The sequence below is a fragment of the Heloderma suspectum genome, chromosome 4 (assembly GCF_057233095.1).
Source record: "Heloderma suspectum isolate Gila_16-S chromosome 4, 16-S_ref, whole genome shotgun sequence".
NCBI classification, from domain to species: Eukaryota; Metazoa; Chordata; class Lepidosauria; order Squamata; family Helodermatidae; genus Heloderma; species Heloderma suspectum.
This window is the reverse complement of record NC_139461.1, coordinates 86,946,504-86,972,369: the sequence shown is the minus strand read 5'-3', so window position 1 is coordinate 86,972,369 and position 25,866 is coordinate 86,946,504. Positions and strand designations below refer to the sequence as shown.

The 25,866-nt window shown below is 41.3% G+C and overlaps 1 protein-coding gene across 3 annotated transcripts; it reads left to right on the top strand.

Moving 5' to 3' along the window:
* The first annotated feature begins 25 nt into the window (after positions 1-25).
* On the top strand, positions 26-24,990 carry CEP76 (centrosomal protein 76). 3 transcript variants are annotated; one of them, XR_014790157.1, is made up of 13 exons: positions 26-261; positions 3,051-3,206; positions 6,456-6,537; positions 7,162-7,386; positions 9,022-9,207; positions 9,930-10,027; positions 12,757-12,885; positions 14,579-14,770; positions 15,367-15,533; positions 20,300-20,633; positions 21,769-21,834; positions 23,494-23,711; positions 24,430-24,990. XR_014790157.1 is itself a non-coding variant. In XM_084849888.1 (12 exons), exons 1-12 carry the CDS (start codon positions 199-201, stop codon positions 24,566-24,568), a joined length of 1,989 nt encoding a protein of 662 aa, XP_084706014.1. In that variant the 5' UTR covers positions 26-198; the 3' UTR covers positions 24,569-24,990. The 3 variants fall into 3 exon arrangements, 2 of the variants coding, with proteins under 2 accessions (XP_084706014.1, XP_084706015.1); XM_084849888.1 differs by lacking the exon at positions 21,769-21,834; XM_084849889.1 differs by lacking the exon at positions 21,769-21,834 and having other exon boundaries at positions 44-261; positions 3,035-3,206.
* The last annotated feature ends 876 nt before the right edge of the window (positions 24,991-25,866 follow it).

Here is a 25,866-nt window from a genome sequence, read left to right as displayed (position 1 = left end):
AAAGACTGGGCCAATGGGTGCTTGACAAGGGCGGAGGAAGAGCACAGGCGGGTGAGCGAGCGGGAGGCGCAGGCAGGGATCGCCCCCCGTATCAAAATTTCTCGCTTCTTCTCGAGAGGTTCCGCTGAGTTAGCGCCCCGCTGCTTCCCGCGCCCCCTAAGATACTGTAGTGGCCGCCGCCTCCCCCCACCGCCAACCATGGCTTTGGCTCCAGAGAAAGCCTCGGAACTGAAGCAAATCATTCACCAGCAGCTGACCAAGGTGAGGGCTCTTCGTGAGGCAAAGCCAGCCGAATTCTATAATAACATAGAGCCGTATATAATGTCCCTGTGTGCTATTTGTGGCCATTAGTAGAATGAAGATCTTGATAGTTGTGCTCCGGAGAGAGCTGCTGGAGCTGCAGACTTAAGGCATGGAGTCGTAACAACTCTCTTCTGGTTGTTTTTAATGGTGAAGAAAGGTCCTTCGCTTGTTTTAGTGAAACATGCTGAACCATAGGCTTGATTTCTTAGATGAAGTGACGATGAGATGAAATGGAATTTTCTTAGGTTGCTTCCCTGTTGACTAGAACAAAGCAACCAACCAACCCATGAATTCATAACGCAGTTATGTATACATAAGTAAGCCTTCCCCAACCTTGTGGCCTCCAGATGTGTTAGACAGCAACCCAGCTGGAGGTGTGTTGTAGGCCAAGACATGTAGAGGGCACCAGGTTGGGGACACAACTGATTTAGGACAATATGTCAGCCCTAGTTAGTACTTGGATGGGAGACTGCCTGGGAATCAGGCTTCCTGCACTGAGTAGGGGGTTGGACATGATGGTCTTGTAGGTCCCTTCCAACCCTATGATTCTGTGCAATAAATTGTCAGTCTCTGCAACTCTTACTGTAATTATAAATGTACCTCAGAAAGTATCAAATGCTCTGATCTGAAAGCATCTCACTTATGCTGGGATATGTTCAGCCATAGAACAGCGATTTCCAACAGAGGGTTCAGGCCTCAACAGTGAGTCAAAGGTGGCCCAAGCATATCATTCTAGACTGTCACTAACTGGTCCTGGCAGCAGCATTTCATGAGACAAACGTTTTTGTTTGTCAGAATCAGTACTGGTTCCCAAACAAAATACAAATATCTAAGGTAGCAAATCCTATGGCTGCTAGACAGTGTCTACATGGCCACAGGATTTTTCAGTTTCTGGGAATTGCACTCCCTGCCCCAGCATTCCCAGGGGAGGAGAGGAAACCGGGGAAACATCATTACAATGCTTTCTATGCGCTGTCCAGCCTCCTCCCCACCCGCCCACTGCAACGTCCCAGGCTAGACAGCCCAAATAGGCTGCCTAGCCACAAATGCAGGGTGGCCGGAGCACAGCGGAAAGGATACCCTCTGTGCTCCACCTGCCCTGCATTGGATGGTCTGCTGCCTCTGAGTTCAGAGGTGGCCTACTGTCACTATAGGATTGCGCCCCTGGTGTGTCTAATACACACTTGGGGAATAACTGGCATGTAAAAATTATAAGTGGTCTGAAATATAACCTTCCAGGTATGTGCACTGCTCTAGAATACACATAGTTATTTTAGCAGAGATTAGAAAAGAAGTAGACTGAGATCTGGTTTACCAAGTGTTGCCATATATTACTGTTAGTACTTGAAAATCAAACTATTAATAGAATAGATGCTGGGGAGGAACTTGTTTGGAACGATACTATAATTGCAAGTATTGTGGCAAACTGTAGTTAAAATTACAAACACAGTGCTAAGAGCTTATTCCCAATTACAAACGTACAAATTTATGTCTCCTTGTTCTCTACAGTACTCGTATGTGTGCCATTATAAATAGCATCTGGGCTATGGATTACAAGTGTGGCAGCCTGATCTTGTTTTCAAAGTAAATCCCACTGAATTCAATAGCATTTATTTCCAGGGAAATTGTATGTACTTTTGAAAATGAGGCAACTAGGGAAGAGTTGAGAGCTGTTGAAGTTGGCTCTCATGTTAGGATTTTGTGCTCTCCCTGAGGAACAAGAAGTAAATCTTGATCAGAATAATTGTAAAAACTGAAGTTTTGTTGGACTACTGCTATTTTACATTTATTTAATGCCAACATTATGCTAAGTGCTGAATCTGGAAATAGGTTTTGTTGAGATAGAGTAACAATTCAATTTGGAGTTGGAGACACAGTGTATAAGTGGTATTTTGTTTAAAAGCAGCAGTAAATCATTATTGAGCTGGATGCTATTGGTTCAAAATTGTTTTTTAAAAAATTCAGGTGGATAACACATGAGATGCATGTGGCCCTTGACAGCTTTCCATTCAGTCCATGGAGCCCTGGAGAGTCCTGCCCACTTTCCCCCACTCATCAGTCTTCAGCTATGCAGCAGGGATCACTGTTTCAGTGCTTCTATTTCTGGTGCAGGGACAGGAGACTTTAATGCTTAGCGATCCCAGTTCAGCCAAGATTGCTGTTTCTGCATTGCTTTTTGGCTGCTTCGGGATAGCTGGGGGTGCGGAGGCTGTGTGAATGGGTGGGGGTGGGGGAGTGAGAAAGAGAGAGTATGAATAGAAGAGGAAGGAATGAAGAGTGAGAGAGAGAAAAGAAAGAGAAAAGGGTTCTTTGTTTTGGGCCCCTCCACACTTGGCTTTAGCAGTATGTGCCCTGACCACTTTCTCATGTGGGAATGGAGCCCTCAGTTCCGAAAAGGTTGCCCACCCCTGCTTAAAATATTGGTATGTATTTGTAGCTGAGATCCTATATTATTGGCAGTGCAATCCTGTGCATGTTTACTTGGAAATAATGCCAACTTATTTCAATGGAATGTATTCCCAACAAATTAGTATGTGTAGCACTGCAGCCTAAGTGTAATAAATAGACGTTAATCTACCACTTATCCAGGCACAGTTTCCATTTAAGGCATGTTATGTTTCTACTGAGAGAGTATTCATTAAAGGATAATAAAAATGGGTCTCTTTTTGGAACCATCTCATTCAAGGTTGGACAAAATACAATTCAGGACATGTACCTCATGCTTTAACAGAAACATTTTTGTATAGATGGATGTCCACAGTAGAATCCGGGAAGTTCTTGCTGAGACCATACGTGAAGAACTGGCACCTCAGCATCAGCAGCTATCTGAAGAAGAGCTAATGAAAGCCCTAATACGGCGAGGAATAATTGATGATGTTATTAAAGAACTTAACTTTGTAACTGTGAGTATAATTTGAAGAAAATTCTCTGGAGTGATACGAAATATTCATGGCATAGCGTAAGCATGTGAAATCACTTATGATTGGTTTCACTGTAATGCACAATGATTAAAAAAATGTACATTGTGTGATTTCATGTTTCTGAAATGAGTAACTGTATAATTCTAATTTGTGAATTTGCTGGCTGGAGGAGATTAAGATGAGGAAAAGGTATCCTCTCCCCGAGTGGAAAGTGCCCTCCACTGGTCTCTGCCTGCGGATCCCCTCCGCCACTAGGTGCTGGCAGAGGGGCTGAAACAGGAGTAGAGCAAGCCGTCAACGGAGAGCACAAACATGGCAACAGAAATCATTCAGTTCCAAAAACACACCCACACTGAACATTTAAAGTTACATCTGGCCAATTCAATAGGAGGGAAAAAACCCACCTGTCATGCCCACCTGGAAACAATGGAGCCCTGGATGCAGCATAACCCAGCAACCACCTGCAGTACAACACTGCCACTATATAAACCCCACACAGGCAGACCGTACCTGAGGCAATTGGTTGTGCAGCATGAGGCCATATTTCTCTAGCCTCATGCTGAGCACATTTTGAGCTCCTAAGAAGAAACTCTGATGATGGAAATTACATGCTGCACCACACAGTGTGCACTCTGCACTCTGCACTCAGAAAGGGGGACTTTGCAAAAAAAAGAAAATTGCTCCTCACCACATAAGGGCCATATGCTCTGCTAATACCACTATGTTTAGAGCCCCTACAAGTCAGCATACCCAGGAGTGCAGTCAAGATATACAAATGCCCACCTCTGCAGATGAACCAGTTACCTCCCCTATCCATCCATCACCCAACACTACCACTCAAGGTGGTGGCATTGCCCCACCTAATGCTGTCTCCCAGACATCTGGTGATTAGCCAGGAGGAGAATCTTGACATGCAGGAGACAGATGATGGCCTGGATGTACCTGAGTTGGAGGCCGCACAAGACAAAGTCACCAACATGGCAGCAATGACTAACTCTGAGGGAGGTGGGGAATCTGAACAGGGGAGTGCTGTGGAGGAGAAAATGCAGTCTGTGTGCTTAGAGGAGGCTTCTGCAGAGCAGGAAGATAATTGAAGGCAGGGATGTACTTGCCCCATCTTTATCCTCAGACTCATGGTTCTCTATCTCCCTGGTTCTCCTGCTGAGCATTTCAGGTTGGGCAGATTATGCGGGTGAGGATCAAGTCTGGGCACTTGTGATAAGATGCTGCTGCTGCTCCTTGATGCTCAGTGCCATCAAGGGTGGTGGTGGTAGTGGAGATCCTGACTGTCCAGGTGTGTTCTGTCAGTACTGCCTTGTAGGGTTTTTGCACATCTGTGGATGGGGGTTTCCAGACCTCCCATTCTCCTGTGTTCCGTGAGTGCAGTTTGTGATGGGGTGGGTGGCTTCAAAATGGAGTTGGTTAAGCTTTCTCTGCTTCTCTGTGAGATGTTCCACGCAGCCAACCTGGCTGTAATAGCAGCCCTGAGCACTGCTGGACATGAATAGACATTTATGGGACACCTGGCAGTGGCAATGCCCCTGAAGTGGGATGGGCATGGGCAGTATGTAATAATTTTTTTAGAGGATAAGAAATTGAAGCAGACCTCCTGTTTACTCATGGCAGGCTCTTATTTCCTGATTGAGTTCGGAAAGATGTTTTTTCTGATGCTGAGGAGGGCTGAGTCATTCACAGACTTCATAAACAAATGCTCATAGACTATGTTTTCAAACATTTATTAACAAAGAAATGTATTTAAGACAATTATAGAAAGAAACTGATACCATGGTATTTGACAAAGGTTAAAACTGGAAAAGAGAAGACAAAGTATAGTGCATACATTACCAGCATAGCTTTCTGCTAGCAGTACTCCCTGCAGGAAAGGACCCCACCCAATATTTTCTCTTTACTTTTATAGTTTTACACTTGAACATAATATGTGAAGTGATTACTTACTGTACTCCTTTAATTCCATCTCTTCCTATTTATTCATATTTGCTGACATCTTGTTACTTCTACAGTTATATAGAAATTTTCCAACTTGTTCTCTGTGGTTTAGACCTGTCTAGGACATGAACCTTATTTAACGAGATTTTTTTCTTCATAATGTTCTCTTTTCCTCAGGCCAAGCTGCCTGCCATTAATAGGTTAAGAGCAAACTTTAGTTCAGACAGCCTTTTTAGCTATGCCTCTTTGATATGCCTGATATGACCATTGCCTTAAAATTGCCTATAAAGAGGTGCTAGAGGCTTTCCCTTCATAGTGATGGATGGTGCTGTCCAATGTGGGTATAGTCCTATGTGGTGCCTCCTACCCTCGTCCTGTTTCCGGGACATGGGCAGTGTAGTACCAGGGGAGATAATGTGCTTTGTAGTGGTGTGTGAATGGGAGGACTGTGTGCCTTTCATGGGATTTGTGGTTTCTTGGGGGGTTGTGTGCCCAGCAAAAAAAAAAAAAAAGTGGCTGGAATAGGGCTCCACATGGGATTTTAACCAGCAATGTCCGGGTATTGTGTGTTGCTGCAATAACAAGCAGCACTGCTATCGGCTAGCTTACTGCTAATCCCCCAAGCCTTTTGGCTGTCTGGGCAGCGTACGTGGGTTGGTGGTGCTGCTGACAGGAGGGGGGGGGGTGCGGTACATGGTAGTCTCTCATTGGCTAGTGTTGTTGTTCGACAGGCTGCGGGCTTGTTCTGTGTGCTGGCTCCAGGTTGGTTACTGCCAGTGTAATTTCTATGGCCACATGAGGCTGCTGGGGCTACCATGGCAGAGCTCCTGCACAGTGGATCTCTCAGCTTAGGATGGCTCTGTCCATTTCAGATAGTTTTCATTAAATGACCTTTGCAGTAATGGCTGCATAGTCTCTGCACTACAAAAGTCCTAGGGTCACTTCTTTGTTTTTAAAATGTACCTTCATTGTACTAGCCAGGGAAATGTAGTTATTACAAATTTGTATTTTTAAGCTACATGTTTGCTATAGCTAAATATTACCTAGAACTCTCAAATGACCATAGTTCCCTGTGCCATGAGCCCTTTGTGTCTTTATGCTTGTGTCAAGTGCCCTTGGATAGAAGAGAACAGAATGTATTTCTTGCATTCTCCCCCTGCTGCTCCCCCAACACGCACGCACGCGCGCGTGTGCGCGCACACACACACACACACACACAATGAAAGGATTTTAAGAGAATCTGATTTGATGGTTTTCCTTAATTTTATCTTAATGCAATCCTAGGATACAAACAACAGGGAAATGACTTCGACTCCAAAACCCTCTACACATTTTGTTGACAGACATCCAGCAGTGTTGAAAAAAAGTATGTTATACATTATCTTTAGGATTTTACCTACTGCTTTGAACTTTTTAAAGATATTTTTTAAAGCAAGTAATAACAAACATTGTATAATTAAGAGTGCAATCCTATGCATGTTTAGACAGAGAAAAGGCCTTCAACTCCCAGCATGCCCCAGCCAGCAATGCTGGCTGGGGCATGCTGGGAGTTGAAGGCCTTTTCTCTGTCTAAACATGCATGGGATTGCACCCTAAGATAGTTTTATTCCGTGAGGTGTCTTTATCCCTCTTTTCTCTGTTTTGAATGCCCTTTTGTGGACAGCGTTGATGTTTCCCCTGGTATATAGATGTGTATCCCTAGAGAAGTTGGTCTTAACTGATGATCCTGTAATACATTTACAATAGATGAACCTGCAGACATATTTATTTTCTTCTTTGTTGTAAGGAATCAGTAGGAAAAGACTGATCAGTAGGAAAAGAAAATGTTTGCAATGAATGCTAGGTAAACATTTTAAAGCACATCTGCTAAGCAGTGTTTCTAAAACCTATTTTGAAATGGAATTTTCCCCCCACTAAAACCTTATTGTTATTAATTGAATTTGTTTCAAACCGTGTGTAACCCTTTCATATTTATTGCTACATTTTGCAGCAAATATTGACCCAACACGAAGGTATCTTTACATTCAGGTTTTGGGTGGAAAAGCTTTTCTGGAACATCTGCAGGAACCTGAGCCTTTACCTGGTCAAATTTGTTCTACCTTCACTCTCTGCTTACATTTTCGAAACCAACGTTTCCGCTCTAAACCTGTCCCATGTGCCTGTGAACCAGACTTCAGTGATGGCTTTCTACTTGAAGTATATAAGGATACCTTAGGTAAGGAAGTTTATAGTCGAAAAATCAGTATTGAGTTGTTTTTTAGGAATGTTGAAAATACAGTTTATTTGTAATCAGTAATATGATAGCCTCCCCCCCAAATTTTAACATGCAGAATTTCGTGGCAGGGTCTCAGAGCTATGCAGACTCTACCTTGTGTCAAAATCCACCCGTTTTCCTGGCTATGAGTTACTTTACCAATCTGTATGCCTGGCCTTGGAGGTGAATGATGCAAATAATTTGTGTATGGTAGTTCAAAACTGCCTGAGGTTTGCAAAATGAGTGTTTGCTCACACACTTCAAGATGCTTGTCATGTCACCTGACATCTGAGAGTGCACATGCTCTCACTTTGCTTTTCCCACCATGTGGGAGTGAGAGCTGCTATTGGTGAGGTTGAAAATGATATGGACAAGTATCAGGACATCAACTACAGCCTGTCGTTATTGTGTCAGCCTGATCTTATGGTGTTAGTCTGGTATTATACAGCAGTTTTGTCTTAAAAATTGATTAAAAATGGGCTTTTCTATCACACCCTTGTTCTTGACCCTCTTCTAATGCTTGTGTTGGATAAATGTCCCAATCCGCAGATCCTTATACATATAGCAGCAGGCTGCATACATGCAGCAATTTGTGTGGATTCAATGTGCTCACCTGCAGAAGCAACGGCTGGGTTTGTGGCTCAAGGTACAGTGCCACAGACCCAGTGCTTCAAGATGGAGGGCTCCTAGCGCTACCATCAGAAGGCACTGTGAAGCAATTCCATCTTTTTCTCCTTAATGGATTTTCTGCAGAAAGAAAAAAGATTGAAGAAGCAGTGGGAAAACACAGGAGGGTTACAGGTAGAAGACAATCTCGTCTGGACCCCTTATACAATTATGTGAATGAGGCAGGGCGATGATGCTATAAAAGCCCATCTGGCAGCATCTGAGGCTGCAACCCTATACCCACTTACTTTGGAGCAAGCCTTATAGAAATCAGTGGGTCTTCATTCCGAATAGACACATATAGGATTGTGCAGTAAGTTGTTCAGGTAGACTTATTTTTAAAACATTTGAGAAATTCTGCCCAAAGTAAACATCTGTTGAAAGAACAGAGGTTAATTGAGCAGGAAACTGATCGATTGTAATCTGAATCTTACACATGCCTAATGTGCTCCTGCAGACTTCATGGAGGACCACTTAGGATATCTGGCTCCTTAACACATTCTGAGAACTTGCAGCCCACTGATAGGTGCTGCTCCACTGTCTTGGATCCCATTGCAATTGCTACCCACAGGGAGATGTCTGTAGCAAAGCCCCAGTTTTTTGTTTTTCATGAAGTGCAACCTTGTGAAGTAGCGATTTTGAGCAGAGGAGGGCAAGAAGGAATGAGGTGACTAACCCTTTCCGCTCTGGCTGTTTTTTCCACTCAAAATCTACCACCACTACTACCACCGAGGCTGTTTTTCCTGGACATAAGTGAGCTCTGATCGGTTGGTATTGTTGTTGTTTCAGTGGAAGTGTCATGGTAATACTTTCTTATGTAATGACCAACTGTGACTCTTTGGGATCTTTAATCTAGTCTCTACAGATGTGTAATGGCAATGCTTTTAACTGGAATTTCTCGTTTATGTTATTTTGATGTATCATTGTCAGGTGAAGGAAGTAAAATGGTGGATGCAACTACTATGCTATCAATATGTGATCCAGTACATATTGTCTTGATCAAAACAGACACATCTGGTGAGACCACGTTAGCAGCATCCTATTTCTTAGAGTGGAGGTCTGTCCTTAGTGCAGAGAACAGGATAACAAATGTTGCTGTTGAACTTCTGGGTGTAGGTAAGTTTAAAAACTATTTTAACAGTATCGAAAATAATGTCATTGAGAAAGGCTCAAAAAGGAGATGGGAACAGTAAAGATTTCCATTTACTTTATGGAAGTAGATTCCCCAAAGCACTGTCATAAAGTTTAGTCATGGCAGAGGGAACAGAGTGACACTTCTGGGTACAACTTCAAAACTTTTTTCCTCCCTTGATCTTTCCTTCAGTCTGCTGTCTTCATAGTGAAGGAATCTTCAGCCTGACTTGTGGAATTTCTCCCCCCACCTTTTTTTTTTTCTTTTGCTCATTTCGAGTAGTTCATATTGACCTAATACAGCTTAAACTGTTGCTTTGGTAAAACTGGCTCATAGGCTACAAAAGAAGGCAATTATGTCAGAGTATATGGGTTAAATCAGTAACATGAGCAGACTTCTACTCATGCAACAGGACTTCCCCCTTGCATCCCCCCCAGCCCCCCAAATCTACTCCATAGCATCGCCCAACCCTCCAGAGCAGATTGGGGCAGGGGGTACAAGGAGCTATAAGGGAGAGTGAAAATCCATTCCGACAACTCTTTCCTTTCCTCTGGCAGATGGCCAGCACTAGAGACAATCCAATGTCTCCTGAACTTTGTTTAAATATAAATAATATATGGTCATCATCTTTTGTGTGCTCTTTGGATGCCTGATCTATTAAAATATCTAGTTATTTTCTTAACAAGCTATATATTTTGGTTTAAAGGTACAGAATCAAAGGTTTCTGTTGGAGTACTTAACATCAAACTTGAAATGTACCCAAAGCTAAATAAGACACTTTCTCAGGAAATAGTTAATACTCAAGTAAGTCCCAATTTATGTATGTACTCCGTTATGTGTTATGTTAAATAACATTAGTATTACTGCAATTCAGATTGGTTTAATATTCCAAACAATAGGACATGTAATTTGTTTTTTATTGCAATCTGTCATGAAATACTGCTTTTTTTTCCCTGATTAATCAAGACTGATGTCATGAAAAATGGAATAAGAAAGTGCCAGTATTGTTCATGCTGTTTGGTTTGGGAAATGATCAGAGCAAACATTATATATTCTTGGAATGGGGTTTTATTCACATTTTTCTTCCTAAAATGCCACCTGAACTTTCTGTGGGAGTTGGTACTATTGTACTGTGAATGATTGTGTACTGTCAGTCAAAATATCTTCACCTCTTTCACAACAAAAGCATGTCTGCGCTTCATCTGTGCTGTCTTGCTGTTCACCTAATTCTGTCTCTCATTAACATTACCATTTTAAGACCTGGCTAATAGCATCATTTAGTTGGGAAGGATGCATCATGAGCCCTTGTTCTTGGTTAATGCACTCCATTCGGGAGGGATACGTCTGGAATAAAGTGTGTAGCTTTGTGGGAAGCAAATGGTTTTTTGTATTGCCCTGACGCTTGTGCTTATTATGCTGACAATCAAGACTGGCACCAGAGGGCACTCTCCAACCGCTGTTTTATATGTCTCCCTGGTTCTACTTACTGCAATGAATTACAATTGCTATTAGGGCACGTTGTAATTTTAGTATTACCAAGCCCTCTAGAGTGGCTTTCCCCAACCTGGTGCCCTCCAGATGTTTTGGACTATAACTCTCAGCATTCCTGACCATTGGCCATACTGGCTGGGGCTGATGGGAGTTGTAGGCCAAAACATTTGGCGGGCACCAGGTTGGAGAAGGCTGCTCTAGTGGAATAAATAAAACTTGTTTAAAACAATAATAAAACAATGCATTAAAACACAATTACTGTGCTGTATTACTACTATGGCATGGCTTACTTGCTTGAGTCACCTAGGATTATTTCTTCAAGTCTCCTTTGCTTCTGATCTTTTTGGCACCCTAGTCTTCATATGTATGAAGGGGTCCTCATGTGATTACTGGGGAGTAAGGGAGGAAGGAAGATAGATGCTTTTGAACTGTGGTATTGGAGGAAAATTCTGAGAGTACCTTGGACTGCAAGAAGATCAAACCAGTCCATCCTCCAGGAAATAAAGCCAGACTGCTCACTTGAGGGAATGATATTAAAGGCAAAACTGAAGTACTTTGGCCACATAATGAGAAGGCAGGATACCTTGGAGAAGATGCTGATGCTAGGGAAAGTGGAAGGCACAAGGAAGAGGGGCCAACCAAGGGCAAGATGGATAGATGATAATCTGGAGGTGAAGGACTCAACCTTGGGGGAGCTGGGTGTGGCGACAGCCGACAGGAAGCTCTGGCATGGGCTGGTCCATGAAGTCACAAAGAGTTGGAAGCAACTGAACGAGTAAGCAACAAGGGGTCTCACTGCTAGCCAGCACCACCACCCTTAAGTCATGTGGCTCCCTCTGCCCCAGTTGTCAACATGTTAGTCATTGAGATCTGTAGTGGGAAAACCTAAGCGCACAAATCTTTATCCTGGGGGAAGCTTCAGCCATGCTCCTCAGTAATCACATAGTATAACACATGCAGAGGACTATGGTGTTCTGGATTAGGTAGATCTACTCTTCTAAATCTCGTATGTGTTGGAACCTATCTTGGGGTAGTGTTGAACTTCATTATCATCTTGTCTCTTCTAGCCCTCTTGATTTGTATCATCCATACACATAGAACATAAGTCACAAAGCCCCTTGTTCAGCGCTCTTGAAATCAGTCTACTTTTTAAAATAATGTCCAGGGAGATTGCTGCAGATTGTTGCTTCAATGCAAGGATTTAATTTGTAAGTTTCTGATTATTCTGTTAGGAAGAAAACATGCCAGAACACATTTTAATTTTAGTCAAAGCCAATAATAGCATTGGAATAGTCTCAAAGAACTAACTCTATATTGGGTTTTATGGAAAACAACAACCAGAAGCTAAAGAGTACCTTTTAGCTACACTGAAGCACTCCTGTGAATGCCCTGGGATATTTCTGGTTGGCTAGCATGGGAAATAAAATGCTAGACTGGATAAGCCTTTGGTCTGATCTAGCAGGGCCCTTTGAATGTTCTTATTTCACTTACATAAATTTCAGGCTCTCATACTGCATCAGAGGCCACTTCTCAAATTCCTCCAAGTTTCTTGAGTCTCAAGTGCAACTTGTTGAGAAGTTGCAGGGCATAGATTCAGAAAGACAACACAGAATTCCCACTGAGTGCATAGCACACACTATTCACTCCTCTGAACCCAGTAATCCTAAGTAACATATTACTGGCAGTACTAGATTGACGTAGTGTAATGGTCTCTGTTCTCCTCATTCAGTAGTGGGACATCATCTGTGAATCAAGCTGTAAGCATTCTTGTATCTCAGCTTTAATTATTCAGGCACAATTGTGTCTTAGTAATAAAGGAAGCTTATTCTTTATGATGCAGGTGCAATTTTACCTAAGCAGTTAAAAGTTGAGTCAGTAAGACATGTAACACATAGACTGAATATTAAGAGTTGCTGTAATTTCTTCTTGAGTGTTTGGTTGTGATTTAGCCTGGCAAATATTGCTTAATGGAGAATCAAACTAAAGAACTATGTATGAAGAACATAGCACAATACATGTTCATTGGGGTTTTTTAACCGCAGTTTACTTTAGAACGCCAGAAAACAGCAGAAAAAGAACGTTTGTTTCTTGTGTATGCTAAGCAGTGGTGGAGAGAATACCTACAGATCAGGATTTCGCACAACACAAGACTGGTAAAAATTTTTGCACAGGTTTGTCAATTTTCTTGATTCTCGCTGTAGAAATAAGTTGTGGACAAAAAGCTACAAACCCAAATGTACTGGTTTTCTGTACAACCCTATATTATATTCATTGGTGGGAAGTGGTATGTTTTGATCTGTGTCTTGTCAGACAGTTTAGTTTTATTTCTACAGAATATGCTACCTTATAAGTCTGTCATTTTAATTTTACTACTTTGAAACACTTACTCCCTGTTTCCTGTTCGCTTATACTAATTGACCATGATCCAGATAAACACGTGCTTTAAATTGGCTAAGTCCCCAAATCATAACTTCAGGGTATTGTGTTTAGAGAATTTTGAGAATAAAGGCCCGTGGAAATCTGGTTCCTTTTGTAAAATAGATTTCAATAATTCAGAAAACACATTAGAAGGGAAGAGCCGCTTCTGGGACAGGGCTTCCAGTGGAGCATTGCTAAGATGTGATCAGCATAGTTTCCTGTCCCTTGATTCCTAGTCCATATCGCAATGTACTTCTTTCTTAATAATAATCACTAGGTTGGATCTGGACTTGAGCTAAAGAGTTCCCGCTCACATTGGAAGAAAGGGGCAGTGCGGTAATTTTTGCTGACTTCTCTTCCCCATCGCCTCAAAGAGCTGCTCTCAGTGATGTGGGTTTTCTGGGAAATTTTGAATTGGAGAAATTTCTGGAAAATTTTCCAATGCAAATTAAGCTAATTTGCATTGGGTCACTTGCATCAGGAAATTTTCAGTTTGCACTGGAAAATGTTCTGATGCTCTTGAGCAGAGGTAGGCAAGTTGTGCCCCTCCAGGTGTTTTGGCTTACAACTAGGTCTTATAACTTATCAGCCCTAGCTAGCATAGTCAGTGGTGAGAAATGATTAGAGTTGTAGGCCAAAACAGAGGAGGGCCACAACTTTCCCACACCTCCTACAGAGAATGATCAAATTTAGCATGTTTATCCGAGTGCTGCGTGACGGAGTGAGCTCCCGTCTTCAGTCCCAGCTTCTGCCAACCTAGCAGTTCGAAAGCAAGAAATTGCAAGTAGATAAATAGGTACCACCTCAGCGGGAAAGGTAACAGCGTTCCATGCACCTCGGTGTTCAGTCATGCCGGCCACATGACCACGGAAGCGTCTTCGGACAGCGCTGGCTCTTCGGCTTAGAAACGGGGATGAGCACCGCACCCTAGAGTCGGACACGACTGGTTGGGGACACCTTTACCTTTACCTTTAAACAACAAAGCTTTTAAAAAAGTACCTCAGGTTAATTTTTTGTCCCAGCACAGCACAAGTATTTGACCTGAAATATTTGAGGGGGGAAATCAAAGCACACTTAATGTGATTGAAGTGTTATATTATGTAGAAGTTTTTATTGCAATACTTGTAAAAATTTAAAGACAATTGCATGTACTTTCCTCACGTTGTTTAAATTGACGGGGAAAAAACCAAAGGTACTGAAAACTGTTGACAAACACTAATTTTAGCAATCCAAAGAACTGTGCATGATATGCTGACAACTACTCATCTATTTCAACAAAGTTCAACTCTCTTCCACTAAGGTTGTTGGGGCATCTGCAGTTTTGCTGTTACTACTTATTAGTTCCATTTCATATTGAGACATAGATGTATTTCAGTGACATATATGTATTTTCTCACATACACCTGAAAAACATTAACTGCCTCTTAATATATATTTTATATTCAGGATGAAAATGGGATAAACAGACCAGTTTGTTCATATGTCAGGCCTCTTCGAGCAGGCCGGCTTCTAGACACACCCAGACAAGCTGCAAGATTTGTCAGTGTGCTTGGTTATGAAAAAGCCCCTATCATTGGCGGAGGAAACAGTAAACAAGAACAGTGGTGTACCCTTTTGGCTTTTCTGTGTAGAAACAAGGTATTCGCTTATTAGGACATACCATTTCTTAAGAGAACATGTTAACTGAAATTCAAAATGGTTTAAAGCATTTTTAAAGGTGATGGCTTGTATCTAGAAATCCTGCACTTCAGCATGTACATATATTGATGGAGTGATCCAGTGACCACCATTTGAAAGTCCTTTATGTAGCTTGTTTAAACTGTAGATGCAAATTGTAATTTCCAAAGTGTTGCTCAAGTAGATTTTAACACACAGCTTTCTCTAGTAGTGCTAGGTAAGAGCAGGAATAAGTCCTAGTGTACACTTTCTGTATAAAGCTGTGAAATGTTGGCTTCTAGGAGATGGCTCCTAAGGCTAAAGATCTCCAGGATTCTTAAACTTGCACATTCCACCTGCATATTCAATAATGTTTACACTAAGATACTTGGTATTTGATAACATTTAGGTCATGAACTTAAAGCAGAGCATTCTTCTGCTTTGCTTTTTTTAATCTATAAAACTGGGGTTGTTGCCATTACTTATTAAATCTTAATGGATGTCATTAATCTTAAACAGATACCTTACCTTTTTCTGTATGAAGTCATGTTATATATTTTATATATCCTCCTGTTCAGGGTGACTGTGAAGATCATGCTAACCTTTTGTGCAGTCTTCTACTGGGATTTGGGCTGGAAGCTTTTGTTTGTGTAGGAACAAAAGCTAAAGGTGTTCCTCACACATGGGTAATGACTTACGGGATTGATGGAATAATCACTTTCTGGGAGAGTTTAACAGGACATAGGTAAGTAAACAGATTTTATAATACAATTATAGCAACTTCTAAGAATGCTCAGATGTAACACTGTGACTTAGCATTACGTCCATAAGGCTTTTGACAAAGTCCCTCACCAAAGACACCTGAGCAAACTTACCAGTCATGGAATATGGGGACAGGTCCTCTTATGGATCAGTAACTGGTTAAAGAACAGAAAGTGGAGAGTTGGAATAAATGGTAAATTCTTCCAATTGTTGTTGTTCAGTTGTTCAGTCGTGTCCGACTCTTCATGACCCCATGGACCATAGCACGCCAGGCCTTCCTGTCCTCCGCTCTCTCCCGGAGCGTGCTCAAGTCCATATTCATTGCATCAGTGATGCTATCTAGCCATCTCATCCTCTGCCGTCCCCTTCTCCTTTTGCCTTCAGTCTTTCCCAGCATCAGGGTCTTTTCCAGAGAGTTTTCTCTTCGCATTAGGTGGCCAAAATATTTGAGCTTCAGCTTCAGTATCTGTCCTTCCAATGAGCAGCCAGGGTTGATTTCCTTTAGGATGCACTGATTTGACCTCCTTGCAGTCCAGGGGACTCGTAAGAGTCTTCTCCAGCACCACAGTTCGAAAGCATCAATTCTTCGGCGCTCAGCCTTCCTTATAGTCCAGCTCTCACAGCCGTACGTTACTACTGGGAAAACCATAGCTTTGATTAGACAGACCTTTGTCGGCAAGGTGATGTCCCTGCTTCTTACTATGCTGCCTAGGTTTGCCATAGCTTTCCTCCCAAGGAGCAAGCGTCTTTTAATTTCATGGCTACAGTCACCGTCTGTGGTGATCTTGGAGCCCAAGAAAATAAAATCTGTCACAGCTTCCATTTCTTCCCCTCCCATATGCCAGGAAGTGATGGGGCCAGATGCCATGATCTTAGTTTTTTTAATGTTGAGTTTCAAACCAGCTTTTGCACTCTCCTCTTTCACCCTCAACAAGAGGTTCTTGAGATCCTCTTCGCTTTCTGCCATTAGGGTGGTATCATCTGCGTATCTGAGGTTGTTGATAATTCTCCCAGCAATCTTAATTCCGAACTGTGATTCATCCAACCCGGCGTTTCTCATAATGTACTCTGCATATAAGTTAAATAACCAGGGCGACAATATGCAGCCTTGTCGTACTCCTTTCCCAATTTTGAACCAATTGGTTGTTCCATGTCTGGTTCTTACTGTTGCTTCTTGACCCTCGTACAGGTTTCTCAGGAGACAGGTAAGGTGGTCTGGCACCCCAATCTCTTTCAGAAGTTGCCACAGTTTGTTGTGATCCACACAATCAAAGGCTTTAGCGTAGTCAATGAAGCAGAAATAAACGTTTTTCTGGAATTCTTTTGCTTTCTCCATGATCCAGCGAACGTTGGCGATTTGATCTCTAGTTCCTCTGCCTCTTCGAAACCCAGCTTGTACTTCTGGTAGTTCATGGTTCGCATACTGCTGAAGCCTAGCTTGTAGGATTTTGAGCATAACCTTGCTGGCATGTGAAATGAGCGCAATTGTACGGTAGTTTGAACACTCTTTGGCGTTGCCCTTCTTTGGAATTGGAATGTAAACTGACCTTTTCCAGTCTTGTGGCCACTGTTGAGTGTTCCAAATGTGTTGGCATATTGAGTGCAGCACTTTCACAGCATCATCTTGTAGGATTTTAAATAGCTCAGCTGGAATACTGTCATCTCCGCTAGCTTTGTTGTTACTAATGCTTCCTAAGGCCCACTTGACTTCACTCTCGAGGATGTCCGGCTCAAGTTCAGTGACCGCACTATCATGGCTATCAGAGACATTCAGATCTTTCCTGTATAGTTCTTCTGTGTATTCTTTCCACCTCTTCTTAATCTCATCTGCTTCTGTTAGGTCCCTGCCTTCTTTGTCCTTTATCATGCCCATCTTTGCACAAAACGTTCCCTTGAGATCTCCGATTTTCTTGAAGAGATCTCTAGTCTTTCCCATTCTGTTGTTTTCCTCGATTTCTTTGCATTGTTCATTAAAGAAGGCCTTCTTGTCTCTCCTTGCTATTCTCTGGAACTCTGCATTCAGTTGGATAGATCTTCCCCTTTCTCCCTTGCTTTTCGCTTCCCTTCTTTCCTCAGCTACTTGGAAAGCCTCATCAGACAGCCACTTTGCTTTCTTGCATTTCTTTTTCTTGGGGATGGATTGAGTTGCTGCCTCCTGAACAATGTTATGGACCTCCGTCCATAGTTCCTCAGGCACTCTGTCTATCAGGTCTAATCCCTTAAATCTATTCCTCACCTCCACTGTATATTCATAAGGGATATGATTGAGGTCATACCTGAATGGTTTAGTGGTTTCCCCTACGTTCTTCAATTGAAGCTGAAATTTTGCAAGAAGCAGCTCATGATCTGAGCCACAGTCAGCTCCAGGTCTTGTTTTGACTGACTGTATAGAGCTTCTCCATCTTTGGCTGCAAAGGACATAATCAATCTGATTTCGATATTGACCATCTGGTGATGTCCATGTGTAGAGTCGCCTCTTGTGCTGTTGGAAAATCGTGTTTGCTATGATCAGCGTGTTCTCTTGGCAAAACTCTATTAGCCTTTGTCCTGCTTCATTTGGTACACCAAGGCCATGCTTGCCTGTTATCCCGGTGATTTCTTGACTTCCTACTTTAGCATTCCAATCCCCTATGATGAAGAGGACATCTTTTTTTGGTGTTAGTTCTAGAAGGTGTTGTAGGTCTTCATAGAACTGATCAACCTCAGCTTCTTCGGCATCAGTGGTTGGGGCATACACTTGAATTACTGTGATGTTGAATGGTTTGCCTTGGATTCGTACTGAAATCATTCTATCATTTTTTGAGATTGTACCCCAGTACTGCTTTTCCCACCCTTTTGTTGACTATGAGTGCTACTCCATTTCTTCTAAGGGATTCTTGCCCACAGTAGTAGATATGATGGTCACCTGAATTAAATTCACCCATGCTTGTCCATTTGAGTTCGCTGATTCCCAAGATGTCGATGTTCAATCTTGCCATCTCATGTTTGACCACCTCCAGCTTACCTTGATTCATTGATCTGACATTCCAGGTTCCTAAACGATATTGTTCTTTACAGCATCGGATTTTCTTTTCACCACCAGACACATCCACAGCTGAATGTCCTTTCGGCTTTGGCCCAGCCGCTTCACTCTTTCTGGCGCTACTTGGAAATACCCTCTGCTCTTCCCCGGTAGTATATTGGACACCTTCCGACCTGAGGGGCTCATCTTCCGGCGTCATATCTTTTAGCCTTGTGATACATTCCATGGGGTTTTCTTGGCAAGAATACTGGAGTGGGTTGCCATTTCCTTCTCCAGTGGACCACATTTTGTCAGAACTCTCTGCCATGACCTGTCTGTCTTGGGTGGCCCTGCACGGCATAACTTATGGCTTCACTGAGTTACGCAAGCCCCTTCGCCACAACAAGGCAGTGATCCATGAAGGGGACATTCTTCCAATGGAGAGATGTAAACAGTGGGGTCCCACAGGGATCTGTATTAGTACCAATGCTTTTCAGCCTGTTCATAAATGATCTGGAATTAGTTGAGAGCAGAGGAGTAGCCAGGTTTGCCAATGACACCAAATTATTTAGGGTGGTTAAAACAAAAAGGGATTGTGAAGAGCTCCAAAAGGTTCTCTCCAAACTGGGAAAATGGGCATCTAAATGGCAAATACAGTTCAATGTCAGCAAGTGTAAAGTGATGCACGTAGGGCAAAAAATCTCAACCAAGTATAACCTGATGGGATCTGAGCTAGCAGTGACTGACCAAGAAAGAGATCTTGAGGTTGTGGTGGACAGCTCAATGAAAATGTTGACCCAGTGTGCTGTTGCTGTAAAACAGGCAAACTCCATGTTAGGCATAATTAGAAAAGGAATTGAGAATAAAACTGCCAATACCATACTGCCCTTATACAAATCTATTGTGCAACCACACTTGGAATACTGTGTACAGTTCTGGTCAACACACGTAAAAAGGATATTGTACTGCTGGAAAAAGTGCAGAAAAGGGCAACTAAAATGAACAAGGGGATGGAGTATCTCCCCTATGAGAGAAGGTTACAACAGCTGGGATTGTTTAGCTTGGAAAAATGGAGGGTAAAGGGAGATATGATAGAGGTCTACAAAATTATGCATGGAGTAGAGAATGTGGCTAGGGAGGCATTTTTCTCCCTCTCTCAGAATACTAGAACCCAGGGTCATCCTATGAAGCTGATTGGTGGGAGATTCAGGACAGATAAAAGGAAGTACTTCTTTACACAGTGCATAGTTAAACTAAGGAATTCGCTACCACAGAATGTAGTGATGGCCACCAATCTGGATGGCTTTAAAAGGGGGTTGGACCTGGAGGAAAAGGCTATCATTGGCTACTAGTCTTGATGTCTATGTGCTACCTCCTGTATCAGAGGCAGTGAGCCTATGTACACCAGTTGCTGGGGAACATGGGTGGGAGGGTGCTGTTGTGCTCATGTCCTGCTTGTGGGTTCCTGGTCAACTGTGTGAACAGAGTGCTGGACTAGATCTGATCTGGTCTGATCCAGCAGGGCTGTTCTTATGTTCTTATCTCATAATACCCTTTTAAAAAATAAAGTCCTAGTTATAGCTAATGTGCAATTATGTATTTTTCCTTAATTTTGATAGCATGTTTTGTTTCTTTTTATATGTTCATTTGATGAACGTATAAAAAGTATATTGGAAGTGTTTATTTTGGGGCCTTAATTTAAATTAAAATGTAAAATAATTTCTTAAAGCATATCTATTAACCTTCAGGTACATCCACAATCCTATTAAGCCTGATGACCCTCCAATTGTTGAACAGCCGAAGCCACTGTATCCTTACCGAACAATAGGATGTGTCTTCAATCATCAAAAGTTTTTGGCAAACTGCCAGCCTTCTGATGCTGTAGAAGTCTGTTCCTTCGACTTGCATGATGAATCCAAATGGAAACCAATGAGTGGAGAAGCAATCAAATCTGTGTGTTCTCCAGGGGCCACAACGGCACTTCCACCTTTTCCTCCTCTCTGTGCTTCCACAATAGATGCTGCAGTAGCAAGCAATGAACTAGAGTTACAGCTTAGGATATTAGTGGTAGAACACAGGAAGGTACATGTCATTATATGTTTGTGTGCTTGTTGTTTACCTGTTTTTATATATGTTGGGGCTTGTTGTTTACCTATTTAAATAAAGAGGTTCAAGTTGTCAAGAAAGCCAGTCTAAAGATATAGTGAGTCACATAGATCCTTCTTTTGCTGTTCAGGGTATTTACCATTGGCTTATGCTATCAAGTTAAATGTTCAAAAGGGGCCTGCGTTTTGTCAGGTCTTTGCAGTGTCCAAAGCAAGTGCAGAACCACTATCCGCACCTCAATTAAATGCTAGTTTTGTATTGGTACATCACTTTGTATCGACTGAAAGCAGCTAGTTTCCTTCTCAGCCTTTGATTTACCTGTAAACTTTTTATAATATTTACTTAAGACTTAGCATATATTTATTTGACGTTTGGCTCCTATTCCTACTGTACTTTGTTCAGAACTAGTATGGGTTATATCCAACCGTGGTCATCTGATAAGGGAATGATTTCTCCCCTCCCCACATTGGCTGCAGACTGTTGGAGGACTTGTGGAGCAGATTTAGGGAGCTGCAGGGGAGAGGAGAGCAAGCAGAGGTCTGCTTGCATGAGACTGGATTTAAGCTTATATCTGAACTTCTTAGACACTTCTTAGTATTTTAGACTACTCCTATCTTTGCTTTTTGCCTTTAATTTCTCTATTAATACTTTTTCAAGATGTCTATTGTAGGATATATGTAACTTACCTATTTTGTGTCACCTTCAAATCCTATTTGTACTTTCCAATATTTAAAACTGTATGAGTAAAAGAAGTGTTGGACCATAGCCACAGTAAGGAGAGATTGAAACTATGCTGTAGTATCCTGGTATAGCATGGTAGTTAACTAGATCAGTTGGAGAGAACTTATCAAGGAATTAATGTTCTTGAGTAGCTAGAGTAAATCTGATTCATAGTTCATTCTTTATGGTTTTTAAAAATAAAAATTAAGATAAATTCTAGTCAACAATTCTGCATAGGAATATAACAAGGACAGCTGCCAATGAATGACTGTAGCACCAGCTAATTGATATTAATGGGAAGTGTTTAGTAGGTTATTCAAAAGAGCCACAAGACTCAGTTTAGAGAATGGGGGTTAGGAAGGAAAAGCTAAACACTGCCTTTTCCCTACAGGACAGTGAAGTACACATCTGAGATTGTACTGCAGGCAAATGCTACTATGCTGGATTACCCACTAGGGTAGGAAATGAAAAATGTGTTTAGTCATCAGAAACTTCAGGATGCATTTAAATTGATTCATATAATTATCTTAAATTATCTCAGCCATGAGAACTTGAACAACAAAAAACCTCTGTAAAAGCATACCATAGCCTCAATTGCTCTAGGTCATCACATCTCTTAATTTTACGTACACTACTAAGCATTGCTTCATTAAGTTTTTATTTACTTTTCATACCCACAGGAATGTTGTTATACTAATTTTCACATAATCAGATTCCCACCCACCCTCCTGCCAGTATCTTAAAGAGGCATAGCTGGAAAAAAGTGGAATATTTGCACTATCTCTGAACAGGGTAATGCAAGATTTTAAAAAGATTATATCTTAAGGCAGTATCCTATTCAGCACTAGCGCTAACATAAATTATGTTGCATTGGTGTAGTCTGCCTTTAGCACAACGCCCATACTGTTTTCTCCAGAAAACCCATCACACCAGCAAGCACTATTGGTGTTGTGCTAGAGATAGCTTATGCTAGTACAATGTAATTTACATTAGCACTGGTACCAAATAGGATACTACCCATAATATTTACTGTGCCCAGTAAACCAAAGCACTCTGCTTGCTGAGGAACAGCATTTAAAAACAATACATCTATTCTGGCTCCTCATTTCCAATTATCTTTTTAGTAAATCAAATGTTCCTTTATAACTCCTAGTTAGACACATATTTTCTTGTAGTGGATACAAGTTGATAGCTTAAGGTTGATTCAGTATGCTGAAAAAGCAGGGAGTAAAGTTCCTGTACAGCAGCCCTTGAGACTGAAGGTGGGTAATCATGTCTTTCACATAAACTAGCCCTCCATATGAAAAGCTAGCCTGTTGGGCAGAATGCTTCATCCTTGAAAATTCAGAAGTGTAATGCTGGTTTTAAGTGGCAGAAGCTTATTTGTGTAGGATAAGGAGTAATGATTAGAAGCAGTATTTTCCCCATTAACTTGTTCTCTCCTTCCTCCTCTATTTGTCAGTGCTTCTATTTGGCTTGCTTCCATTGTTGAATGAATCCTGGTTGAAGTGAGCAAATGGAGACGATGCATACTGCAATTTTTTTGCCTTCTGTACTGTCACTTGTAGCTTTTATTCAACCTTGTTACTTAAAAAAAATCCAAACCTGTAGAGGAGAAGAAATCCACTGGAGTCTGTCTAGACCAGCCTTTTCCAGAGTGCCCTCCAGAGACTTTGGACTCCCATCAGCCCCAAACAGCATGGCTAATGGCAAGGAATGCTGGGAGTTGTAGTCCGAAAGTTCAGGAGGGCACCAGGCTGGGTAAGGCTGATCTATACTTTCAGTTGGTGCAAAGGTTATTTTGTACTTGTGACTCTTCCCTTGTTCCTTCATGTAAATACATCCCAACAAAGTTAGCAATTCTTTTGTCAATTAGGAGGCAGAGCTTTTTTTAAGTCCTCCTATGTAGTAATGATATTCTGAATACATATTAGTGGCATTCTGATTAAAGATGCAATTTTGTGATAATTGTGGTACCTCCTGTCCTATCTTTAATTTCTAAAATTCTCTAACTGAACATATTCTTTCTCCTTTTAATTCATCATGAATGTTAACTGTTGTAAGTCCTTTGATCCTAATTATCCTCTCTTCTTTATTTATGTGATTCAACATACAGGACCTTGGTCTTGCAACAGTCTGGGATGACCAGCTATCTTACCTCTTGTCACCAGCCTTGGCAGCATATGAACTTGAACGTACCACAAGCATTTCTTCAGGAAATGAAGAGTTTCAAGATGCCATCAGGAGAGCAGTACCCGATGGTCATACATTCAAAGGATTTCCCATCCACTTTGTGTACAAAAATGCAAGGAGAGCATTTGCTGCATGTCTTCGGTAAAACTTCCCCCTCTATATCACCGGGGTTTTTTTACAGTGTATTGTTACAGGCAATAATAGAAATATCGGATACAAACAGTTGTATGTATTTTCTATAAGGCCAAATCTATAAGATTCAGTATTAGTTCAGACAAAACAGAAAAAAGTTAACATTATTGACTTGCAAGAGAAAAGTAGCATAACATAGCATGAAACTTAAGAATGAGGTTATATATTCCTGCAACTTCAGCAAGCAGAAACAAAAGAGAAGTAATTTGATCATTCAGTTATCTTTGATGAACATTTGAGGCTCCATTTCGTCATTCTGATTTGAAGTATAGAATTGTTCATTTTTATATGTGTAACTGAAGGATGTTAGTTGTATACTCCTGACCACTTTTGATTCTAGGTCCAGATTAAAATCCATTTCTGGTCAGTTGATAATTATTAGGCGATAAGTCAGCTGCTAGTCAATTGCTATGACAAAATGTTGTGGCTGATACGATATTATTGACAGGCCATAAAAACCTAAGTATGCTTGGTATGACTTCATTCATAGTAATAACTTAGGAGAATTAGGCTATTAATTGGAATGTCAAACTTATGGTATGAGAAGAAAAACTTAATGGTTAACCATTTCTGTAGTGACTACTATCCTCACCATTTTTAAAATGTAATCAGTCAGATATAACAAGTGAATGACAGTGGTTATTCATGTTTATGTTTCTTCAAATAGGTCTCCTTTCTGTGAAGAAATAGTGTGCTGTAGAGGGGACCAAGTGCGGCTTGCTGTTCGTGTCAGAGTATTCACATATCCTGAATCAGCATGTGCTGTTTGGATCATGTTTGCTTGCAAATACCGTTCTGTACTCTAAGAAATGATTTTCACTTTTAACTGAAATCTTGTGTGCTTACTCAAAAGCCCCACTGAGATTAAAGACTTCTGCATATTACTGATGGCAGGCTTGCATCCTGGTCCTGAACATTTTTATTTGGAAGTAAATCTCATTGGTTTTAGTGGAACATATTTCTAAGCGTGCTTTGGATGATTGGTTTATAGACTATAGTGTTTATCTGAGTGGACAATACTAAAATAGTATTCTAGTATATAATGGTATACCTTTGTTAAAGGCTACCTGCTACAATAATGTTAGAGTTTTGGCTGTGTGATTGTGTGTAAAGTTATCATGGCAAACAATATTTTTATAAAGTGTAATTATTATATTATAAAGAAAATATACATTTTTATTGTAATAAAAGCTGTGTTCATAAAAATAAAGACTTCCAGAAGTTTAAATTCCTGTCCAGTCTTCTATATTTCATATCTCCAGACTGGAAAAATAAAAAAATAAACATGAGTTGCAGTGAAAATTATAAAGCTGAAAGAACGCGCTGCATTTTGGTTTTGAAAATGTTTTCTTTGGAAAAAGCCATAAAATAACAAACTAAGGGCACAATCCTGTGGCTGCTGGTCAGCAGCTAGATGGCCATGGGATAGGTCAGTTCCCTGAGAACCATCTTCCACCCCCTTCCACGCTGCCTACAAAGAGGAGCACGGAGCAGTGAAAACAGGGCATTCCTGGGGGTGGGGATGGGAAAGTGCCATTCTGACACTTCCTACGCGTCGTCCAGCATCCGCCCACCCCCTGCTCTGACTTCCCGTGGCTAGACAGCCGAAATCGGCTGTCTAGCCACGAATGCAGGGATAGGCAGTCGCCTGTCCCGATAGGATTGCACCCTATTTATTTATTTAAAACATTTCTTGGCCAGGAGTTTCTGTAGTGCATGATTATAACCTTATAGCTCAAGTGTGACTAACTGCTAACCATAAGACAAACTATGACTGAAGCAAAACACAGAGCATTCTAAAAGAAGTTGTTGTGGGTATGCAATGTTAGTTTCAAATGGAAACAAAGTTGTGAAACTAATTACGCCTGTTTTAGTCTGCCACTCTGAAAATGAATTTTTTTAACGTTCAGGTGGTTAGAGCAATATGCACAGTGAACATAACCTATTAAGATGCTTGCTTTGCCTCATTTCCTACTTTGCAGAACAAATCTCCTTTTTGGAAGTACTATTTTATTGCAGGTTGCAAACACTACTCAGATGTTGCATGGTCTGCAGGCTTGTATTTCATATATATATATGAAATTTAGATTCTATGATTTAGGTG